General features: G+C 37.5%; 1 protein-coding gene across 1 annotated transcript in view; it reads right to left on the bottom strand.

Annotated features, from left to right (window-relative positions):
* Window positions 1-23,693, bottom strand: part of LOC127935077 (potassium voltage-gated channel subfamily H member 8-like) — a 37,211-nt gene that overhangs the window by 7,563 nt on the left and 5,955 nt on the right. The window contains exons 2-12 of the mRNA XM_052532669.1: window positions 20,683-20,916; window positions 19,047-19,178; window positions 16,333-16,463; window positions 16,005-16,239; window positions 14,991-15,148; window positions 11,273-11,477; window positions 6,876-7,094; window positions 5,581-5,780; window positions 3,561-3,810; window positions 2,547-2,761; window positions 1,898-1,936 (exon numbers count right to left, since the gene is read on the bottom strand). Coding sequence (XP_052388629.1) covers window positions 1,898-1,936; window positions 2,547-2,761; window positions 3,561-3,810; window positions 5,581-5,780; window positions 6,876-7,094; window positions 11,273-11,477; window positions 14,991-15,148; window positions 16,005-16,239; window positions 16,333-16,463; window positions 19,047-19,178; window positions 20,683-20,916 — 2,018 coding nt within the window. The remainder of the gene's footprint in view (window positions 1-1,897; window positions 1,937-2,546; window positions 2,762-3,560; window positions 3,811-5,580; window positions 5,781-6,875; window positions 7,095-11,272; window positions 11,478-14,990; window positions 15,149-16,004; window positions 16,240-16,332; window positions 16,464-19,046; window positions 19,179-20,682; window positions 20,917-23,693) is intronic.

Raw genomic sequence — 23,693 nt, 5'->3', positions numbered from 1 at the left:
GGATGACTAACATTGGATGACTCAACTAGAAAAAGATTGACTTTTCATTATTAACAATGAAACAAAAATAGATTTAGTTAATGTTACAGAAGAAGAACACCTAGTTAATAAGACAATGCGTGCTTGCTCCTAAAAAAATATTTCTAAGCAATTATTTAGGGGTTTTTATGTGGCATTTAGATAATTTTATGTCTGTCCCACATTTTCCTTGCCATCTACTCCTTATCCGTTGAACCAGTAAATAATTACCTAAATGCTGGATCTCAAAAGGCAAGGCAAGTTTATTTAGATGGAACACATTTAATAAACAATGGTAAATAATGCAAATGTTTTTCACAGATTTTATTTTTAAAGAGAGAAAAAATAAAATATTAAGGATTTCATATTTGGGTTGACAGCAAACTGATTTGATTCAAAATCCACTGATTTGAGTCATGAAAAAGGGAATTAATAGGAATATAACAATTTTATATCACCATAAAGACATATATACATACATAGAAATATTGTATGGAACATAGAGTGTACATCATTTCATTTATTTGTGTGTTAAAATATTATTAGAAATACTGTACATTTTTTAAATAAAATCACAGAATCATTACAAGTATTTACATTTATTAATATGACATTATTATCAATATTAAATATTGAACACAACTACATTTTTAATTGATTACTGGCTAACACAAACAATGTAACAGTTTTTATTTTAAGACTGATGCGTATGAATCGCAAAGATTTCTATTTGATGCCATCAAAATATCTACTGAGAAAAAAATACTAAATAAATAAATGCATTAATGAATGAATAAATGAGTTAAATGTAGAGATAGATAGATTTCATCTTAGTCAGATAAGGCACAAGCACACTAGTATGTTTGATGTGGGTACCACTGGAGTACACACACACACACATGAAAACACTCTTTAAAACAACCTACACACTTTCCCTCAAGGACCAGTTAGACAAAAGCTATGAAACAGCAGAAACACAACAAAGTGAATGTCGTTAGGTAAAACTCGGGAACTGGTAGTGGTCTTACCACTTGAACTTTGACCTCACTAGCAATGACCTCAGGAAGACTTGACCTGTAAGACATTTAAAACAACTGGCCTGCTTTGATAATATAATGATCCTTGACATCTAGTCATACGAGTGAAAGTGATTATGTCAGAACAAACCCTAAAGGCTCGACTGTATCCGCTCAATAATAGTCGTTGTAAAAGGTTTCGCTGTACTTCAAACCTCACGGCTCTCACACGCATTGCCAATTACACAGCGAAACTCTGCAACGACGCTGGCTGGAAATAACCATCTCCATTTATAAAACACTTTAAATGTCAGTCCACTTAAAGGTGGAGGAAAAGTCAAGAGGTAAAACAGCAGACGTGAGGGGTATTCCCCATCACTCTCTCTTTCTCTTGTAATCTCGCTCTCCCTATCTTCTATATATAGCTGATTAATTACACTTTTCTAGACTAATTTGGTCATTTTCCCTGTTGAATAATTGAGGCTCTCTCACACTGTAATTGAAAGAGCGGCAGTTTCCCAAAGCAGTCAGTCATCCTGCACTTCAATAACCGCCCGCTCCTCCTTTTACCCCTCCTTCGCCCCTAAACGAGCTCTTCCCCTTCTTCTAGCACCGCTCCCTCCCTGATTACTGCTTCAGGCATGGAAGGACAGGGAATGGGGAAGATGATCATCACCATCATCATCAATTTTTAGTTCTCTCTCCCTGCTGTTTCAGAGCTGTAGTGTTCTTAGCTTCCCTCATTAGGCAAATGAGGCGGGAGGTAGATCATTGTTAGGGAAATGAGCCCCAAGCTATTATAGTCAACATAGCACTCTTAGTGGATAAGTGTGGAATGATTGACAGCTGAGGAGCAGACGCACCTGTGTGTGCATGGACTTACTGGACATCCTGGATATGACCTGGAAAGTGAGACATAAGGCAATAAGTAAGCATACACCACTTTTCAAAAGTTTGGGGTCGGTTAGATTTTTTTAAAGAAGTTAATTTTATTCAGCAAGAATACATTGAATTGATCAAAAGTGAGAGTAGAGGCATTTAATTAGAATGTTTCAAAAGATTCACATTTTAAATAAAAGCTGATCCTTTGAACTTTTTATTCATCATAGAATCCTGACGAAGCATGTTTCCACAAAACATTACAAAAACACAATTGTTTTTTTTACATTGATAATAAGAAGAAATATTTCTTGAGCACCAAATCAGCATATTAGAATGATTTCTAAAGGATCATGTGGCACTGAAGGCTGGAGCAATCACAGGAATCAATGACATTTTACAATATATTAAAATACAAAATGTATCATTTTGCGTGCGGGGTTAAAAGATATATTATATATTTGGTGGATCCCAAAAACAATATTAACACCGTGTCCATGAAATCAAATAACTGAATCAGGTTGTGGTCAGGTCAGGCTTTTATGGCTACAGAAATGCATTAGGGTTTAGGAAACCACAAACACATAAACGAACGAGAAATTCTAAAATCACAGTGATAATGTGATGTCTTACATAGCTCTCTTGTCCCTCTCTCAGGTTGTAGGTGAGGTCGTGTGTAATGTCCTGCACAAAACGGTGGGAGTATTCAGGATACAGGTCGAGCACCTCATACAGACCCCTCAGATTAATGCACTGCAGGTCGCAGTACGTCAGCGCCTTCACGTCAGCGTTCGTCTTTATCACACGGTCGTCGACGGACATGTTTGCACCAATCAGGTCGCCTTTACCTGTACATGTCCCACAGGAGCACACAATCAAACAGGAAAATGCAAAAACAGAAACATTTTGTCAGATATCACTAGGAAATTGCAAGAGTATTCATTCAGTGTGTCAATATGTAAGCAAAACTAGATAATCTGCCATGGGTTCCCCTAGGAGTATGAGGAATGTATAAGATAAAACAGAAACAAGAAAATGTTTCCAATTAATGTTAACCACAGACCCATTAGAATCTCCCAATGCAACCGTGGCTCGAAAATGCTAATTTGTTTAGCGTTTTAACACTGTGGGACTACAAACATCTCTATTAGAGGCACAAAAGAAACTGTTTAAGAAAGTGCACACCCATGTAAACACACAGTAGCTTGCACAAGTGAACCTTCTGGAGAACTCAATGTCAGAGAGACCTTCCTTTGTCAGCAGGGAGAGAGTGTGTGAGGGAGAGATGAGAAAGATAGTGTGTTTTTTCCTGTCAGAACTCATAAGGTGATATTAACACGAACACACACATGTGCACACTCTCACACACACACAGGCAGGACCTAACAGGATGATGAGGATTATATTTTTTCGCACATTTGGTCCATTGTCCTAGGAGCCTGCTGTGTTTGTGAAGCCTCACAGAGAGACTGACCAATCACAGAGAACAGTTTTTGTCGGCAACTGTAGGAACACACGGGCCTTGAAGTCTTCACTTGATGAGAGACAGTCATTTTTCCCTTTATGCTAGTTCCAAAGTGGACTAACACTACACTGAGCTTTTCTGAGATGAATCTTTTTTGCTTGTGTGGGTTTGTGTAAACTGACCGAGGATGGCTAGCACCATGCTGTCCTTCAGCACTTCCATGGAGCCGGAGCAGACAAAGAAAAGGGCCTGTAAAGCATCTCCCTGACGAAGAAGGTACTCGCCCGGCGCACAAAACGATGTCTTAATGTGCAGGGAGAGAGAGCGGAGACATCCACGGCTCAGAGAGGAGAAGACAGACAGCTCTAGGATCTCTTTATTCAGATGCATCGCGATATCTGAACGCAGCTCATCTGGAAAGTCTTTCAAGAGCTGGAGAGAGTGGACAGGAAGGGCGGAAAGAGAAAAGAAGGATACAGAAAAAGGAAATAGAAAAAGAATGGGAATGAAAATTGGCACAGATAAAAATAATAAGGGAAAGTGAAGATAAAAAAATAAAGGGAGAATTAAAGAGGGGGGAAAACGGGGAAAATGAAAATAAATAAATCAAAAAGAAAAAAGAGAATGAGAACAATGTGAGGACACATGAAAAATGAGAGAAAAAGTGAAAGAAAAAAATGATAGATATAAGACAAAAGAAATGGATGAGAAAAAGAACAAGCAAAAAGGAAAAGAAAAAGTAAAGAAAAAAGAAGATTGGGGTTAACATTTATTTACATTATGAGAAAGAGAAATCTTGTGATTTCTATGTGAACTTACGTAACAGCACATTACATTCATTAAACTGGCATTAAAATCATTAAGCATGCCACTTTATGAGTTTGCACCCTTAAAACAAAGACTGGAAGTTTCCTGGCCATGCCTCATTCCTGCCCTCCGCCACCCTTCATCTGCTCTGCTCATCCATCCATATATGCAACCATCCTTCAGCCTGACTGAATGGCATCTGTCACTCTCCCCTTCACTCATGGCACACATATCCCTCTCTTTCTCTCGCTCTCTGTCTTCTGCGCTCCGGCCATCAGTCTCTCCATCTATTATTCATAAATCTGTGATTTAACAAAGTGTTTAGATTCCATCTCAATTTTTTCCGCTCTCTCCTGACTCTGGAATAAAGTCCCAGGCTTGTTCCCTGCTCAAGTGTCTTTTGCTTTGCTCTTGGCTTCAGTATTTTACTTCATTATTCGTACATCACTTAAAGTACCATGGTATACAAATGTATGTTTGGACATGATACCATGTTGTTCTTTGATGTAAACACAATGTTATGTAAATATGGTAGTCAGAGATCGACCGATATTGTTTTTGAAATGTCAAACTAGAATATAAACAAATTGTAATTGTTTTTTTCTGCTTTTAATGTAACTATTAACGCTAACTATTAAATCAATTAAAAATAAATAATGCAATTTATATCATTTCATTAAATACAATAAATAAATTAAAATAAAATAAAGTAAAATTACAATAATATTTTATAATGGCGAATAAAAATAGTCATAATTCCGATAAAAAAAATATTATTGTAATGTTATTATTATCATTATTATTATTATTTATTTATACTTTACTACAAACCAACTTTTAAGCTACACATTTCTCACTGCATGAGTGAAGATCTGATTTTTTTAATAGGAAATTTATACAAAGTTCTGTCATGAAACTCTAGATGGCACAGCCCGATAGGTTCTAACTCAATCTGATATAATCACATCATTAAGGTGCAGTTGATTGGTTTCTTGCCAATAAGCTTGCCGCTCAACATTCAAATACTCAGCCATTGCTTGATGTAGCAGTTGCAGCACGCTTCAGAAACCCTCCACCTTCCCTAGCTCCACCTTGCTAATTGTTCTGCAGCAGCAGCAGTGTAGCAGATTTATTCCACTAAGACCAAACACATTAACATTGTCATGTACATTACCGTGCTAAACTCTCAGAAAGTTATCATGACAGTAGTGATTTTAGAGATGACTTTAACATTTTTATTTATGAAACACTACATATATGAAACAGTGCAGTAGGAAAGCACACTGTATGCTTGTAATGCTGGCACATCATCTTGCACATTCCAGCTGTGGGGGATTCCGCAACGTCAAATGATTCGGCCGTGCTTTGTAATAATCTCTGAAGCGTGGGGTTTACCTCATTGGAGTCGATGCCGTTGTTGACAGACCAGGTGGTCTGGAAGTACTCCAGCATGCGCTGTTTGAGGCTCTGGGGCAGGTGGTGCACACGGATGAAGTCCTTCAGGTCTTTAGTGCGTGTGTGGTAAGAGGACCAGCGTGAGTACATGCGTTGGATGATGGCCGTCACATTGCCAAAGACCAGAGCGTGCATCAACGCTGCCAAAGACACAATGACACACATGCATGAATGTACATGAGACCTGAATGACCTAACAAGTCATGGTGTTTTCTCTTGAAAGTTGAACATTAATGTCATTTCAAAATCATCAGCATGACTTTTTTATATGCAGCTTGCCAAAAAATAATAAATGTCCAGTCTCTGAAAAATAGCGTTAAAAAATTAAGCTTGATTTAAAAGAATAATTTGTTATTGAGTGCTGTAAACAATATAGTGATCAATTAAGAAAAGAGTCATCAATCATAACTGACAAATCTCATTATGGAACCTGTCTATTTCTGTAACAATTCAACCTATGTATTTTTTAGAAGCATTTTCTCTCTGTAAGATCTCTGGTAATACACAGGAGGTGAATAAAAGTGTGCATACGTGTTGGGGTGATTAACTGGGAATTATTGTATGTTGGGGAAGGGAGCTGAACTGCCCCATGCCAAAGGGTGACATTTCACAAAATAAAGGCCATGAATTTTGACAAATCTGACCCACACACACACTTTCACACAAGTGTTTACCAATTTTTACAAAATCAACAGGGACTGAAATTTGTTTTTAGTTTTGTGTCATAATGATAATTAAAAAAAAAATTCTACCCTCAAATACTGGTACTGTTAAGTAGTTTTAAAATGTTTTTTTTTAAATGGTCCTAAAATAATATTTCTGTTGGCAGCAAAAATGACCACTGTATAAAAAAATAAAATAAAAAAAAGTATAGTGTAAATCAATAAAACAACAAAACAGGGGGAAAAAACACACAGGAGTAAAGGGGTTAAACTAAAAAAGATCATATATATATATATATATATATATATATATATATATATATATATATATATGATGTGATGTTTTTGAGTATATACTTATATATAAACAGTAATACAAATATCTACAACATATCTTTTTTTCTCTTGTACAAACTAAAAGTGATTCAACCTTGTTTTTGGTTTTTCTAAATAAGCAGCAGACACATACAGCCTCCAGCTTTTGGATCCTAATGACAATCCAAATTTGTTCTACCTCCAAATATATCTAAAAATATTTCCTAAACTTCAACCTTTCAGCAAACACACACACACCTCCAATGAGCATGGTGCAGATGGAGAAGATCTTCTCCGCGTCAGTGTTGGCAGAGACATTTCCGAAGCCCACGCTGGTCAGGCTGCTGAGGGTGAAGTACAGGGCTGCGATGTAGATGCTCCGAAGAGATGGACCACTGCTCAGCGTTCTGTTGACCGCTTCCATGCTCATCTCCTCGTATGGAGACTCCAACCGCTTTCCGAGTTCATGCAACCAACCTGAGAGAGCGAGACAAAGAATAAAGAGTGGGATTTAATTAAAAATCTCACACTAAACAGTGTTTGAGTATCATATTCAAATGTGTTCATATGGTGGAAAATGAGCATGGACTACAATGGCACATCAGTTAAAGGAACTGTTCATCTAAAAATTAAATTTCTGTGATTATTTACTGAATGACTCTGGGACAAAAAAATGGCTTTTTTTGCAAAGTGTTCACACTACTCCTTTGCATACAGTGACCTATTTTAGTTATCTTAAGCATCAAATAACCACCACAAAAGTACCATTAAGTAATCCATACAACTTGCATTTTATTTTCTAAGACATATGACACCTTTGTATAAGAAACAGACTGAAATTTAAGGCATTACTGACGGTTTTCACTTTCACATACTAATTAGCCCCGGCCCGACAGGTGTCGTAATAGCAGTTTCGGCCATGGGAGGCGGTATGCGGGCAACATAACCACCAGCCAACCTGCAATACACGAATAACTCGCACGGCTTCTGGGCGTGCCTGAACCTGATGTCAATCATGTGGAAAGTACAGCCCAGTACTTTCATTGAAAGTTCATGGAGCATTTCAGTTCAGGGAAGAGAGCGCCACCCGCTACAGGGAAACAACGGCGCTCGGAATCACAAATCAAATTAACATCAACACTGCTTTTGATCGCTGGAGACAACTGATTCACCTGAAAGAAATGAGGTTCGACTCCGAACTTACAACATTTCTTTTGGATTGGTAAGTAAGATGCTGTTAGTATTTCGCTAGTTTGTTTTATATGTTTTTGTATTTGTTTTCGGGAAGTTATAACATAGAAATGTATCGAACTTAACTTAACGTTACCCATTTTATTATATCATAACTAACCTGCTCTGTCTAGTCTGTTGGTCTCCGTGTCCTCTTTGCTTCGTGGTTTTTCTGTGCGTGAAAAAATTGATGTGTGGCGTGAAAGCGTGTGAAAAGAGTCAATTGCGTGTGTCTCACGGTGAATGCTTGAGAGTTTGCACATTAGTTCCCAAGCAGAATAAAGGACAGGTTGTTTATTGCTGTTTAGCGTTTGTATTAATCTATGATGTGTCCCTGTTTGCATACAGGGACATAAAAAATAAATTAAAAGTGATACGTGGACCAAGGTGTCTGAGATTGTTCATTTTAAGTAAAGGATCCTAATATTTCGTCCACAACAATATTTAATGAGGTTATAACTCCTTGTGGTTAGTCTGCACGAGATCAACAAGTTTGTTTGCTTTGTAGCCGCTTTAAATACAAAATAAGCATTCGATCTACGTTAGAGCGTCTGAGCGCTCACAAATCTTTCTGCAGCGTCGTGAGCAGAGTGGCAAGATCGATTTTTGACGCTCTAGACGCTGGCGGTGTGAACCATAGACAGTAAAAGAAGAGGGGTGTGAACGCACAGTTAGGCTTCGGCTATGGCTGTAGTGTTGTTGTGAAAGTAGGGGCGGAGCATAGAGACTATGCCGTTTCTCGTTTGTTACTCTAGAGTAGACCAATTCACTTTATTGAGGCATACTGCCCCCATCTGGTATGGAATGTGGAGTATGATTTGATTTTTTTTGCCAAATATTACAGATGGCACCTTTAAAGGTTTGGGGTTAGTAAGATTTTTAAATAACTTCATTCATTAAATTGACAAAAAGTGACTGTGAAAATATTGTTACCAAAGATTTCTATTTCATATAAATACTGTTCTTTTGAAATTCCTATTCATCAGTGAATCTTCAAAAAAGTATCACAGTTTACAGAAAAATATTAAGCAGCACAACTGTTTTTAACAATAAAATGAATAGGAAATGTTTCTTGAGCACCAAATCTGCATATTAGAATAATTTCTGAAGGATCATGTGACACTGAAGACTGGAGTAATGACTGCTGAAAATGCAGTGAATCGCAGGAATAAATTACATTTTAAAATATATTATAATAGTTATCTATATATTTTTTTTTGAATGTCAAATGCAGCCTTTGAGACTTTTGAACAGTACTTTGTCATTTTTGTGAATTTGCTAAGTTATATAAAAGTACCTTCATTTAATTAACATAAATTTAAATAGTTTTAGAGATACCAATTTACATAAATTTAAATAGTTTTAGAGATACCAATTAATTTATCAGTCAGAAAAGCAATTGATTGTTTTACCTTTTTAAATTAAATTACTATACTATTCACGTTTCAGTACCAAACCATAAAATTGTTCACAGAACTGAAATAACAAAAAAAGTACTATGCAAACACCATGAATAACATTCATTCTACACCACAGTATTTCAGTCAGGTACACTGATGTAACATGGCACTATCAAATTTGTACATTTTTGCATGGACAGATTTTGTACAAGAACTGGTTTGTTGAAAAGGGAAAGGAACATTTTGTGATCCCCAAACAATTCTTCACTAACAGCAGTTGTTTGGAAAGCAGTTCACACATCGCTTTCTTCATGAAACAATCCTTGAGTTTGCTGACAAGGAGGGACCCATTAGTTGCCACACTGTAAAACAGGGTACCAGAGAGGAGATTCCAGCCCAGTGTTGCTATAGTAACTGCTCATCAGAGCAGGCCAGGGTCAGTGGTCGGATGCCGAGGGGAAGCAGCAGCTTTCCATCAATACTGATCGGGGACCAGGCAGTGGGAACACTGGTACTTTCACAGCGATCCGTCATTATGGACCACAAAGCAGCACAGTGGGCCTAATTACAGCCCCTCCTGCAGTCAAGACAGTTAGAGAGGCCTGTGGCATGATGTCTGGGTGACTGGTTTGTAGCGAAACCATTCTTTTACTCACTTGGCTGCTTTCTGTCCCCGGTGCATTCTTCCCATCTTCCTCCTCCTCCACTATCACTGTCCATAACACCATCTATCAGTGTCAGCCTTATCTCTCTTCTTCAGTAACTATACATTCTGGTTTCCATTATCGTTTGATGTCTTCATTGCAATCTTTCTGTCTTGCTCCGAAAACATCAGATTAAATCAATTGATATTTTGTCCATAATGCAATCCAAACCGAAATGAAGCATTTCAATCAGATTCAATTAAACTTTATAAGTGTTAAGAGACCCAGACTTGCACCAAATCAATTAAAACACTGTTCAACACGGCTTCGTTTTAATAATAAAAAATGAAATGGATAGTTCATCTCAAAATGTGTGTCATTCCTTTTCATGTCACTTCCAAATACAGTAGGTTTGACTTTCTTTCTTCTGTGTAAACAAAAAAACAACAACAACAAAAAAAACTAAGATGATTTAAAAGTCAATAGGTTATAAAATAACTTTTATTTTATGGACAAATCAGATGAAACATTCTTCTAAATATTTTTTGTGTTCCACAGACGAAATAAAGCATAACAGGTTTAAGAGTGGGTAAATGATGGCATTTCTTAGCTAGTTAGCTAGACATTTCTGCAAAAAGGTATAATGGTGCTTATCGTTTTCTTAGTAAAATGTGCAATGGTGCAAAAAGCATGTTTAGTTGTATATGAAGCACATGAACGTGAATGTGGAAATGATTTTGAATAAATATGGAAATGTTAGATGTTGTTCATATCAGAAAGGTTTGGTGAGTGGTGCTAAAATTGTAGTGCTCTATTGTGATTAAAATAATATAGCACGGACAATAAAACCTACCTTAAGCCTAGCCGATAGTATTAACAAAAGAAAACTTAAGTTAAAAGCACATTGGCTGAAGCATCAATGCAATTTTAACTTGCTTCTGGAACTGTTTGTGCTCTTTTATTTAATCTTGTAAGTAGTGTTTCACAGTAGACAAACCTGAGCCCAAGTTCAGTGCTGTACCAGGTGAGCTACCAAGCAAGTTTACTATATCAGAAAAGACATACTGTACATATTGAACTGGTTATGGCATGCAAAAGTCGAAATGTGTTAGTTTACAAACCATGCACCATGGTAAAAGTGTTTTGAAGTCTTAATACAGTACTATGCAAGGAGCCTCACAGTACTATATTGGTGTTTTACTGCTACTAGTGTTAATTTTCAGCGGGAAACAGCAGTGAATCATATATATTGGTACATTTTTGCAGTTCTGCTAAATGCAGGTAGAAGCATATTTTTCTAATGAGCCTAAAATTGATCTCACACACATTCACTATACTTCTGTCTGTGAATCAAAGAGTATAATTTGTGTGCCAGTCTCACCAATATCCCAGGTGTCTGCGTTGCTCTCCACCTCCTTCTTGCCAATGATGTACCAGATGCAGGCCATCCAGTGAGCCAGCAGTGCAAACATGGACATGAGCAGGGTCAGCACCACCGTACTGTGCTGGGAGTAGCGGTCCATCTTCTGCAGCAGACGCAGGAGTCTCAGCAGGCGTACAGTCTTTAGCAGATGGACCACTGACACCTGGCAGAGGGGAAAGGAGCACACACATTAACAGTCGAGGATCTGCAGTGTGTGAAGGGCACATGCCTGTCATGTTAACTGAGTGCAGTAAATACAAATCAGTTAAAACCTAATTAAACAACTCAACAGGATAGAAGTCTTTAGATTCCATCAATAAATCTTTGCTACAGTATAACCACAATAAAATAATGAAGATGTACTATTCACTTTTAACAAGTGAATAGAGAGAAACTCTTCAATAAAACAGTTTTAAAAAAAACATCTCTTGGCAAATGTTTAGAGGTCACGGATGTCTTAAAAAATGGTGAAGAATGCAGGTACGAGAGCTCTGAGACACCTGGGATTAAAATATTTAAGAGATCATCATTAGACTGAGAGACATTTGAGCCAATTATAGTGGTATGAAACAATTCTCCCTTCTTTTCTCCATCTCAGTCATGCAGAACCGCATTTTCTCAGGTGAAAGTAAATAAACCACCCACTAATAAACAAGACAATATACCACAAGTACTAGACTGCAGTTGAGGGATATGAACATCCAAATAACTGAGAACAAATCAGGCTGCATAAGTATGTTTTTTTCAGTGTAACAATCATTATCTTCTTCTTCTCTGGAGGCCTAGAGGCCTGTGCTCTCCACCACTGTCATACAGGCAGAGAACAGTCAAATGTATCATTCAGGGTATAAAACTGACATAAATAAAACAGAGATACCAGCCAAAACATTCAATCATTTCATTTTAATTCTAAAAACAGCAGTCTGACTGCTCATGATGTAAATGATGCAAGCAATTCAAATACATACAAACTGTTTACATATAACAAGACAATGTTTACCCCAGTACAACATTTACCAGGTTTTTTTTTCTAGAATTCAATGCAGTGACACCAAAATGAAAATATTTGGAACAAAATCACCTCTTTACATTTCTGTGACTGCTGCACAAAGCTAATGGCTCTAAAATATGACAGAATTTGTCACAAAGCAGGAAAAAAATATCCCATTTTTATATGGACATAATTAAAGATAATGTAAAATTGAGTTTCACGATCAGTACAAAAATATATTGTTTACTTTACATTGCTAATATTAATGACTAAAACAGCAACAATAATGACATGTAAGTACTAGGAACTAAATTTATTCAGTACTGTAAGTACATGTATCTCATTAGTATTTCTCAGCAAATTCAAAGTAACATGAAAATTGCAAAACCAAAATAATGTGCAAAAAGTCAGTGTTAGACCCTGCAGACATGTAATTCTCTATATTCATCAGGATGGCCACAAAAAATTATATATATATATCTATATATATTATGTGTAATGTTTAATGTATTAAAGCAGGTTTAGAGGCGAAAGAGCGAGTTTTAAATAGCTCATATATATTCCACAACTACATATTCATTATGACTACATACAAAAAAAAACACTTTGTATTAACCTGAACACAAACTTTCACACATGCACACTACCAGGTCAGTAACAGATGTGCACACACTGCTATTAGATCAGTTTGTCTAGAGCTTCAGGCGGTAACTAGCGGCAATATTCATCACAGCCTCTCTTATTATAATCAGACAGACAATCCCTATGAGAACCAAGCCTTTCATGTCCCTGCAGCATTAAATAATAATCCACACTGTAATGGCCACAATCTTTCACTTGACAATCAAATATTAATAAACATCAGGAGATCATGGTCTCAGAAGCGAAACCAATGAACATTAATGTCCTTGAGAAACAAAGAGGCTGAACTTAACAGCTGGTTGAAAATGAAATAAGGAGGGTGAAAATGGAGGTGAACAGGGTAAAGCCACGACAGGGGTTCATATACTGAGCTTTATGTGGTAATGTGTCAATGTGTATTACCAACTAACATACTCATACTGCTCACAGTGTGTAGGTGACTGAAGAGGTAAAGGGTAATGACAGAGAGTTAATGGGCAAAAGGAAAAGTAGAGGAAAGGAAAGGAAAGGAAGCAGGAGAAGGAGACAGGGAGTTAAATGGAAAGGAAAGGAAAGGAAAGGAAAGGAAAGGAAAGGAAAGGAAAGGAAAGGAAAGGAAAGGAAAGGAAAGGAAAGGAAAGGAAAGGAAAGGAAAGGAAAGGAATGGAAAGGTAAGGAAAGGAAAGGAAAGGGAAAAGGAGACAGAGTTAAAGGGGAGAGGAAAGGGAAGGAAAGGAAAGGAAAGGAAAGGAAAGTAAGAAAAGAAAAGAAATAAAAAGAAGAAAGGAGTGTAAATAAAAAGGAAAAGGAAAAGAATGTAAATCGGGCAAGAGTAGAAAAAAGGAGATAAAACTGGGGGGGGGGGCAATTGGTTGTGATAGGAAAAGGAAAAGAATAAAAGAGGATATAAGAGGAAACAGAATGGAAATTAGCCAGGGCAGGTAAGGATACATAAATAAGAGGAAAGGAGAGGAATAAATAAATACATAAATAAAAAAATTTTAATACATAAATAAAAATACAACTATATAAAATAAATAATCAAAGAAAGGGGAAAGGAACAGGAAACAAACAAGAAAAGTAGGAGTAGAAAAGAGAGTAGAGCAGAAGAGAGTAAAATAAAAGAAATATAATTATTCAGTTGTTTTGTTTTTGTGGGCTTGTGTGTGTATGTGTGTGTGTGTAGTGCAGCTGAAGGGCAGATGTGAAGGGATACCAGAGGAGCACAGATTTGAGGGAACATCTTAGAGACAACGAGGTCTGTATTACAGCAGCACTCAAGTACAGTCCACTGCATTTCCCTCTCCCTCTCTTAATAAGCCTCAGTGGATTTCAAGTGCTCTTTCATTGTTTCGCCGTACAGAAGGATGCAGGGTTTCATTACTGCATGTGTCAACACTTTAAGTGTGTGTGTCCAAGTGGCACTGATCGATTCCACCAGTCTGGATTGGCCAGAAAAGCTGACTGTCTTTTTCTGTGAATTAAAACCAGGAGCCTGTGACCCTTGCTTTAGAAGAGGAAACATCAGAGGCAGTGTCAGACAATTTCAGAGCCTGTTATACATCTTTATTTGTACCTGAACCCAGGATCACTCATTAAAAGTTCTACATCCATGTTATCATCAAAAGGACTTCATGGTCCAACCACTCAGGGTCACTCAGCAGCTGCTCAAAATTTGGTTTTACACTTAAGGAACTACAAAACAAATCACTGAACTAAATACAGTGCTGGAGGGGCTAAAAATTAATATTGAAAAAGTCTAAAACTGTGCATGGCTGTTCAAGCAGGCCCAGGTGGAAATGTTTCACATTTTCTGCTGTTACCTGGAGGAAGCCCTTGTACAGTAAATGGATTTCAAAATAGAGAAATCCACTGAAAGGACCTTACACTTATACATTTGTATTTGGGTGATTGTGAATGCGTGGGAGGAGCTGAAGGATCTGGCATTGCTGTTGACTCCGTGACAACTTATATTTAAAACAAATGATTGAATTAAGTTGAATTTAGATTTCTTTCCTGATACATTCATTACATATTTTTTAATATACAGTATGCATTACTCACCACGCTGACTTTGAAGGCGTAAAGGAGATCGAAGGGCAGAGCGGCAACCAGGTCGATGATGAACCAGGTGGTCAGGTAATGGATGCAGATCTGCCGCGCATCGAAGATCACCTGCCCTGACTTACTCACATACGTAGTACGAAAACTGAACACGATGTCTGGCCAAGCAACAGAAAGAGTAGAGTCAGCGTCATCACAAAATATTCCATCAGCATAATCTCAGTGAACGACAGTGTGTATATTGAACCATTCATAACAGCAAAAAATGCTTTTCTGCAAGCCATATGTCAAGTGGGTTGTTACTGCAGACTAACAATAGGAACTAACAATACATTTAAAATGAATGCGCTGTCACCAAATCTAAACACCAGGCATTCTAAATAGAGGCATTATCAGGGTCACAAAGCCAAAGGAAATTTCAGGAGCAATGTTAAAATATATGTACTGTAGGTTGTCCTGCTATTTTATTATACCCAACTGAAATCAAACACACCTTTCATTCATATTTTCTTTCGTATTTAAGTCATATGGGATCCTTTATTCTTAAATTGTGAGCAATCTGTCTACAAAAACATCCATTTAAGCTATTCGTAAAGATGCAGGAAAAATAAATAATAGCACAATTTGAGGAGCACAGCTTGTGTGCTTCTTGAAAGAGTTCGGTTAAAACTGAGAGATCAGTCATAGAGAGAAACTCAAATGCAAATGTCTTACAAAAAGAATATTGTTTGTTTCTGTAAAAAGTGACCTTTTAATTCCTAGAATGCAATTAATTTTTTTCCGAATAGCGGGACAACGAAGACGCATGATATTTTGCCCTGTGGCAACGCTGTACCACAGAGGGTTAATGGAAAATGTCAGAGTCTGAAAGACCTGATTATAATCATGTGTAAAGACACTCATGTGTTAGAACAAAGATAATGTCATAGATCATAATCATGCTCTGAGTGAAAAACATAGTATGTAATTGCCCCATGAAATATAATGTTGAGGATCAAAACTGGGTTCTCTTACCAATGATGAAAAGAATCTCGACGGCAATGTCAGTGACAGTGGTGCTACGTGTCAAGTCTTGATCACCTATAAAACAAACGTTATATGGCACTGTCACAGCAACATAGAATGTAGCCAGAAGGATCAGCCAATCCCAGCCCGCTTTGAAGGTGCTGAAGTGAAGAAGAATGAACTTGGACTTCTCTGCGTCAGCGACTTTATATTCAGGAAGAGCAGGCGGATCACCAAAAACATTCTAAAAAAGAGGGAGGACAATTATGGTGAAGTCACTGCATCTCTTTTGTCTTTCAGTTTCTGTATTATGTCCACAGTATTTGAATGGTCTCACCTTGTTAAGTTTGATTTTACTTTGTTTTTGACGGTTATGCAGGTGTCCTGAAATATGGTAGAGAACTGTGCTAGATCGCAGCCGCGTGGAGCTGAACGGAGACCCGCCCTTCACCTTCTCACGGCGGCACTCTGAGGAAAGGTTGGACTGTTGTTATCAAAGTCAAGGGCAGCGTGGGATACAATCCATCAAGAAACAAAAACACACTGCACAAAATAAATTCCATTAATTCATAAAGACACCAACACCAGAGGACACAAGTTCCTGTGGTACTGAGGCTGTTATTTATAATGTTCTTGCATTTCTTTTTATATATTTTTATAATAAAAATAAGCAAAATGAATAAAATAAACTAAAATAAAATACCACCCAAACAACTCAACCTCTGTAGCATTACAGTGACCATAGCTGGTTTTCGTAAGATACTTGAAATAACAATCTAAATACATAGTCAAGTATCTAAGAAAACATTTAAACCATCATATTCTAACATCTTGAATTCCTGCTCCAAAAATGTTATTGGTGGATGAAAGTGCATAATTCAGAGAGTGTTTTTTGTTGCTTTGTGAAGAAAAATATTTTTCATCAATACTTTTACGTATTGAGGGCGGTTTTATTCAAAGTGGCCTGTTTTCCTTCTGCCCTCCATACTGCTGTTACACAAAAGCTGATGTGAAACAAGAATAACTTCCTTTCTTTCTGCTGGTGACCTGCTTTACACCTGTGGTTCTCGCTAGCTGATCGAGTGAATGCTAAATGCTGCAGTAGGTTCATTTGATTTAGTCTTTGAATGTCTTGAACTACACCATTTAGTCAAAGGGACACCATACACTGGAAATGAAAGTCCACATGAAATGGTGTGACAAATTCAGGTTTCTTTCCTGTTTGATGCATTTCCTACACAGAAGCACAAAAGTATTATAGTGCAGCAGATTGTTTTATAAAGCCAAGCCACATCTGAAAATCTAAAACTTTGCTGCTGAAAATAACACACAGACACACACAAAAAAAAACTACAACACTATTACCATAACATGAACAACCAAACCTTCAATCTGAAACCCTGAAGATTTGCTGCTAAATTGCTGAAAGTAAAATAAAATTAGCTGAAATCAGCTTAGTTGTGTGTTAGCTCTTGTTGGTAGCAAAAATAAAAATGAAACAGTAAAAAGTGTCAACAAAAGGATTGTAGTGCAATGGTTACACAGTTAGAGACAGAGCCAAAAACATATGAAATGTCTTGAGTCTCTGTGGATATTGACCAGTAGTATGCGTGTGTGTGTGTGTGTGTGTGTGTGTGTGTGTGTGTGTGTGTGTGTGTGTTTATGTGTACAAATGTGTAGCATTTTTAAATCAGCCAGCTGTGGAAACAAGCAGACAGCCAGGCTGCCAGTCTCAATTGCCGAGGGCAACAGGGGAAAAATGTCACTCATTGCAACCCTGCCAAACAAGGTACCAAGGGAAACCAAAGCAGGAGTAGGAAAAGGACTGAAGGGATGGAGCGATAGACAGAGAGAGAAACATGGATTGAGAAAGAGAGAGAGAGATGAAGGGCTACGAAGTGAGAGAGAAATCTGGGAGGCTAGTTATTAGAGAGGGATAGAGATCACTTCAGCCTGCAGGGCTGGAGGAGGAGAGGGGCGACAGAAACTCATCCATAAAAGGCTGCAGTCAGCAGGGAGACCAGCGGCATAACACTTATTATAGATCCTAATAAATGTACTCCCAATTTACTAGCTGCACAGGTCACGTGAAACACAGAGGAGGAGGGAGAGAGAGAAAGGAACAAAAGGTAAAAGTGTGAAAAGAAAAAAAAGACGAGGACAGACAGTTGCACTGGGATTTCCTGCTCCATATGGTTTCCTTTGGTGCTTGAGGCCAATATCTGATCTGGCTTCTGAGTCACACAATAAACATTTTCTTACACTATTGACACATTTAAGGGGCCCCGCACATGCCATGCAAGAAAATATAAATAAATTGTGCGCACGATTCAATATCCGTTCCCTTAATTTACTAAAACGTGCACACGATTACTATTGCGTTCCCTCGATTTACTATTGCGTTCGCTCGATTTGCTAAATCGTGCGCACGATGTAGCAAATCGAGGGAACGAATTTGTAAATTGTGCACACAATTTATAAATCGAGTGTACGCAATAGTAGATCGAGGGAACGCTATAGTAACCGTGTGCACGTTTTAGTACATTGAGGGAACGAATTAGTAAATCGTGCATATGATTTAGCCTTATATTTTTTTCTGCGTGTCATGTGCGGGGCACCGTACACATTTGACCCTGAGGACTTAATAAAATCATAATAAAATATAAAATAAAATCTCTTAAAATATATTTTTTTTCTTTTATTTGTCTAGTAAAAACGTTCAACCATGTACACGAGCTGCTGGAGATTTCTGTCTTTTCCACCACAACTAAAAGTGTGAGTTGTATTTAACAGCATTCTGTAATAGTGACAGAATTCTCCAGCTGCACATGTACATGGTTGATAAAAATAAAAATCAACACCCTTGGACATTAAATTAGACTTAGTGGAAGAGACATCTGTGGATATTATTTCAGAGGGAAAAAAATCATGAATATCTTGCCATCTAGAAAATTCATGTACACACACATCCACCACATAGTCAAGCCTTATATAGCGCTTTATACAATACAGATTGTGTCAAAGCAGCTTTGCAGTTTTAAACATACTAACCTTCTTTCTTCTCCTCAAGTACAGATTTTGCTTTGGTGTCAGTGACATCTTTAAAAGAAGCGAGGAAGAGGACCACATCTCCTTTCTCATTCTTTATAGGAACAATATCTAGCAGACACCAGAACACACTACCTGCAGTAGAATTGAGAGAGGCAAGATATATGTTTGCAAGAAGACATTCACGCTGTAAAATGTGACAATGAAGGGCAAGTTTTTATATGCTAGGCTACATTATAGAAGTAAAATGAGTTGCAATTCACCCTGACTTAAAATAGAATTTCTGCACTGAATAAAACTAGTTCATTTAGTTGTTACTGCAGGAAGCACTTTTTTTCGCTTACTTGGCAAAACATTACTTCCAGTCTATTTTAAAGTGCTATAAAACCTGAAACAAAACAAGACCAGCACATCCAAAAAAAGCAGCACCATTATGCTATCCAATTCCGGCGTAGGTGTGTGCGTGAATGCTTGTTTGTCTGTGTGTTTTGAATGGTGTGGGTGTATGTGTGCGACGGGGCATTTATGTGTGTGTGTGTCTGTGTGTTTCTCTCTCCACCAGTAGCCGTTACTGGAAGCCCCTGGGGGAATACCGTCTGATTGCTCACAGCTGGAGAAGTCTTTGTCGAATCTCTTATTTCCTCATGAAAAAGCCTCACCATTATGGAGAAGAAAAAGGGGATGAAATAATAACGCTCCCTAGAACAAGTGTGCTGGAGATGTTCCATTCAACATAGAACAAGGGGGGAGAGGAAAATCAGCACATGGAAAAGGTACAAGGAGGTGTTAAAATGCCACAGCACCATTTGAAGACCATGGCAAACCAAATACACACATAGACATATTACACATATATATTAAAATATAATGTAATATAATATAATATATAATAATAAGTAATCATAATAAATTATACAAATATTATCAATGCTACTATCTAATGCCCTTTTTATACAGTACACTTACAGACATATATTGTTGTGCTATTTATAAACCATTATGTGTACATAGTACTTCTATATTCTTCAATGAACACCATGTACCACTATGCTGCCCGCTCCAAAAAACAGTACTATGGTACTTTTTAGTAATTAATCCAGTGAAAGGAGAAGGATTTCTATTTTGATAAATCTCCGATCTTAAAATGTACCATTTCAGAGCCCCTTGAATAGAAGAATAAAGTGCAAAAGGGAGTGAGATATACTATATCAATGGAAATTACAGGATGGTTTAGTTTGAATCTTTCTCAGTGTCGTCGTAAATTCCACAAATAAACTTGCACACCTGCTGGACTTCAGTTTGTAATCCGACTTTAGAGTCTCTCTGGTGCTTTTGGCCAACCAACTCTAATAAAACCATCTGCTTCTAACAATGGCTAGAGATTTCACTTTGTTAAGGTGTGTTGTAATACCTCCATGTGCTATTACTAGTGATGGATCACACAACTTTCCATGTATTATTACTTGTCTCTTTTTAACTGCTGCTAATAGCTTTACTGCAAATGAAACTCAACCTAAGTCAGACACTAAACATCTAGTATTTGCCAAAATGCATTGCATTGAGTGTATTTACATGTACAACAAGCTTTGCAGCAACACCACCAAGCAAAATGCATTATCCAAAAAATTGTTCTTCTCACCATTCTTTTTGTAGAAAATGATCTCCTCCTTGAACTCACTACGTTCTTCGAATGCAGAGTCCACGTGTAGAATGATGTGCTCGCTAGTCTCTGGCCCATACAGAAACTTGCATGCGCAGCTTTGCTGCATGACCTCGGTTCGAGCAAATCCAGTAAGCTCACAGAATCCATCCGAGCAGTACACAATCGGGAAACCTTTGGACACTTGTGCATTGGCCAGGATGAAGTTGCTGTCTAGTAGAAACACAAACATCAAGCAAACGTTTTAGCCAAATGATCTTTATTATTACTGGTAATTCCTTTATTACATTTTAACCAGATGCTCCCATAGGATTTTAGTTTGCTGTTTTGACATAAATGTCTTGTTATCAGCAAAGGGACAAATCAGGGGCAAAGATGCCTTGCTATGTTCACGATACCACAGTTTAACTTTTTAACAACTTTTTAAGTGAGCAAGAGAGCAATCTGATCATAAACAACTGAATGTTTGAAATTAATGCTTCCATCCATTAATTTCAATACCCCCCCCCCCCCCCCTTAATGGCACAGCTGAATTTTCAGCAGCCATTATTTAACCATTACAGACTTCATTACAGACTGCAAAAATCATTAGAATACTGATTTGGTAAATAAACTTTAGTTGATCTGTTAAGTTGTAATGCTTAAATATCCTTTTCATTTTCTTCATTTAATTGGTTAAATCAGTTTTATGTTTTAGGAACTATTAAAGGCTTCACTGGACCATATGTTTTTTGTCTTAAGCATTGTTAGTCACATGACCTTGCATGACATGTCTTTGAAAGCTTCAGCTGCTATTCGTGTGAAAGGCTTTGTTTCGCTTTCTTTACATAACCAATTTCCTGCCTGGATAAGTTTTTTTTTGTATTCTATCTTGTTTTATTGTTTCACCCTGTCATTGTGTCAAAGCAGATTAATAGCATCCACGCATCTTAAATGAATACAACAACAATGCCTTGTAAATGCTTCTCGAAGGACAGCTCGCGAGCCTCCACCCTGAATCCCCAGACTAACACGCACAAGCATTATTAAGCACTGGCATTTATGAGAAGGGTTCACGTGGCGAGAAGACAGACGTTTGGTGCTGAACCACTTTACCTTGACTTGTTCTGCTCACATAAGCAAAAGTAAAAGTTAGACTCTCATTTATAACATTGTGCGTGTTTGGAGGTCGGACCCAGAGAGATATGAGAAGAGGGACAATGAGAGAGAAATAACTGCAATTTTTTTTAAATGGCATGGAAAAGAATGATGCTGAGAGAGACAGAAAGAGAGTGAGAAAGCAAAGGAAAATGTGAAAGAGTAACGAAAAGAATAACAATTCATATCTGCTGTTTGGCTGAAGAGGCATAAGTTAGACAGCAGAATGGACTGTGGAACGTTCTTTATGGATGCAAATCAGCACCATATCAATCATTGGCCAATAGTGCTAAAAATCAAGAAATAACTTAGTGGGATTTTCTTAAAGGGCGCATTCCCTTTAAAGACAATTCCTCCACACAAGAATGAAAATTCTGTCATCATTAACTCATCCTTGACTCAACATGACTTTCTTTCTTCTGTGAAGCACAAAAGAAGATATTTTGATTAATATTTTGGCTCCCTTTATATGAAAAATAAATACAATTGAAGTCAATAGGAGCCAAAAATCTTTGGATAACAGCATTCTTAAAAATATGTTTATTTGTGTTCAGCAGAAGAAAGTCATACAGGTTTGGAACGACACACAATCTCAACGATACGCCTGAAAAGTAGATTGTATAGACGTCTTTAAGATCGATCACGGTGTATAATCAGCAGATCGCTCGGGTACCGTGATTTTGCATAGTAAGACATGTTCCTGGATCAACATTATTGTCCAAAAATATAGACTTAATCCAATCCCTACAACTAAACCTAACCCTATCCATAATTTATTCCTAAAATCAGTGGGAAATGATAACTGATTAACAAGGGTGAAGAAACACCTAACCTTGATTTGTAAGCCTAAAACAGATATTTCCTGAAAAGTTATATCTCAATTCTGATTGGTTGATTGGAATGTTGTTTCAGGATCAACAATGATGCAACCCTTCTGATATCCTACATAGCCTATTATGTGTACGCCCATCTGATGTGGCTTATATTAAGCACTGTGACAGAATCAACAGAGCAAAACCATACAAAATTAATGACTGAAAACAGTTGCTATGATTATTTTTACAATGGCGGACACTGATGCATGTCAGTGTGGCCCTACTAGCCCTACTGGTTCTGCAGTCTACAGACGACAGCACATCCCAGAAGAGAAATTTCTCAATCTTACTGTCCATCCTCTCACTCCCAGGTCATAACCTCTGGGCTAGCAATACGACAACAGTCGAAAGAACCTACTTGTTCATTCCAAGCTGGAGCTGAGTGTTTGAGGATATCTAAGCATATTTGTGTTATGCATGCAGTGTACATGTTCATTGGGCAAAATGTGTCCTTTCCCTATCCTCAGACACGTTTTCATGTGTCACAAGCAAAAAAAATTACATATATATATATATATATATATATATCATCCTCTCTCATTTCCATACTAGACCTCATGTGGTTTACTCTGTCAGTTTATGTTTAATTGGACAGACTGGATCCAGGCTGTAAAAAGAGTGTGTGTGTGTTGTGTGTATGTGTGTTTTTATCCAAGAAACTGCATTTTAACTGAAAAAGCATTCAGAAAGATGGAGGGGAGGAAACAGGTGAGGAAGGAGATAGAGGGGGGAACGTCCACATTTCTCATCTGCCCCAGATTGTTGCATAAAACACACACAAACTTCCCCCCTCTGTCCCCCTGTTGTGAGTCGATGTCCCAAAGAACACCTGAGAGCTATTTAAAGAGGCAGTATGATTAGTGAGGGGAGGAAGAACACAAGGAAAAGAGGAATGGAGAGAACAACTGGATGACATGGAGAGAGAGAGAGAGAGAGAGAGAGAGAGAGAGAGAGAGATGTTTGGGGGAGGGAATGATA

The sequence above is a fragment of the Carassius gibelio genome, chromosome A19 (assembly GCF_023724105.1).
Source record: "Carassius gibelio isolate Cgi1373 ecotype wild population from Czech Republic chromosome A19, carGib1.2-hapl.c, whole genome shotgun sequence".
Lineage (NCBI taxonomy): Eukaryota > Metazoa > Chordata > Actinopteri > Cypriniformes > Cyprinidae > Carassius > Carassius gibelio.
The sequence above is the reverse complement of the archived record's forward strand: the minus strand, read 5'-3'. Positions and strand labels throughout refer to the sequence as shown.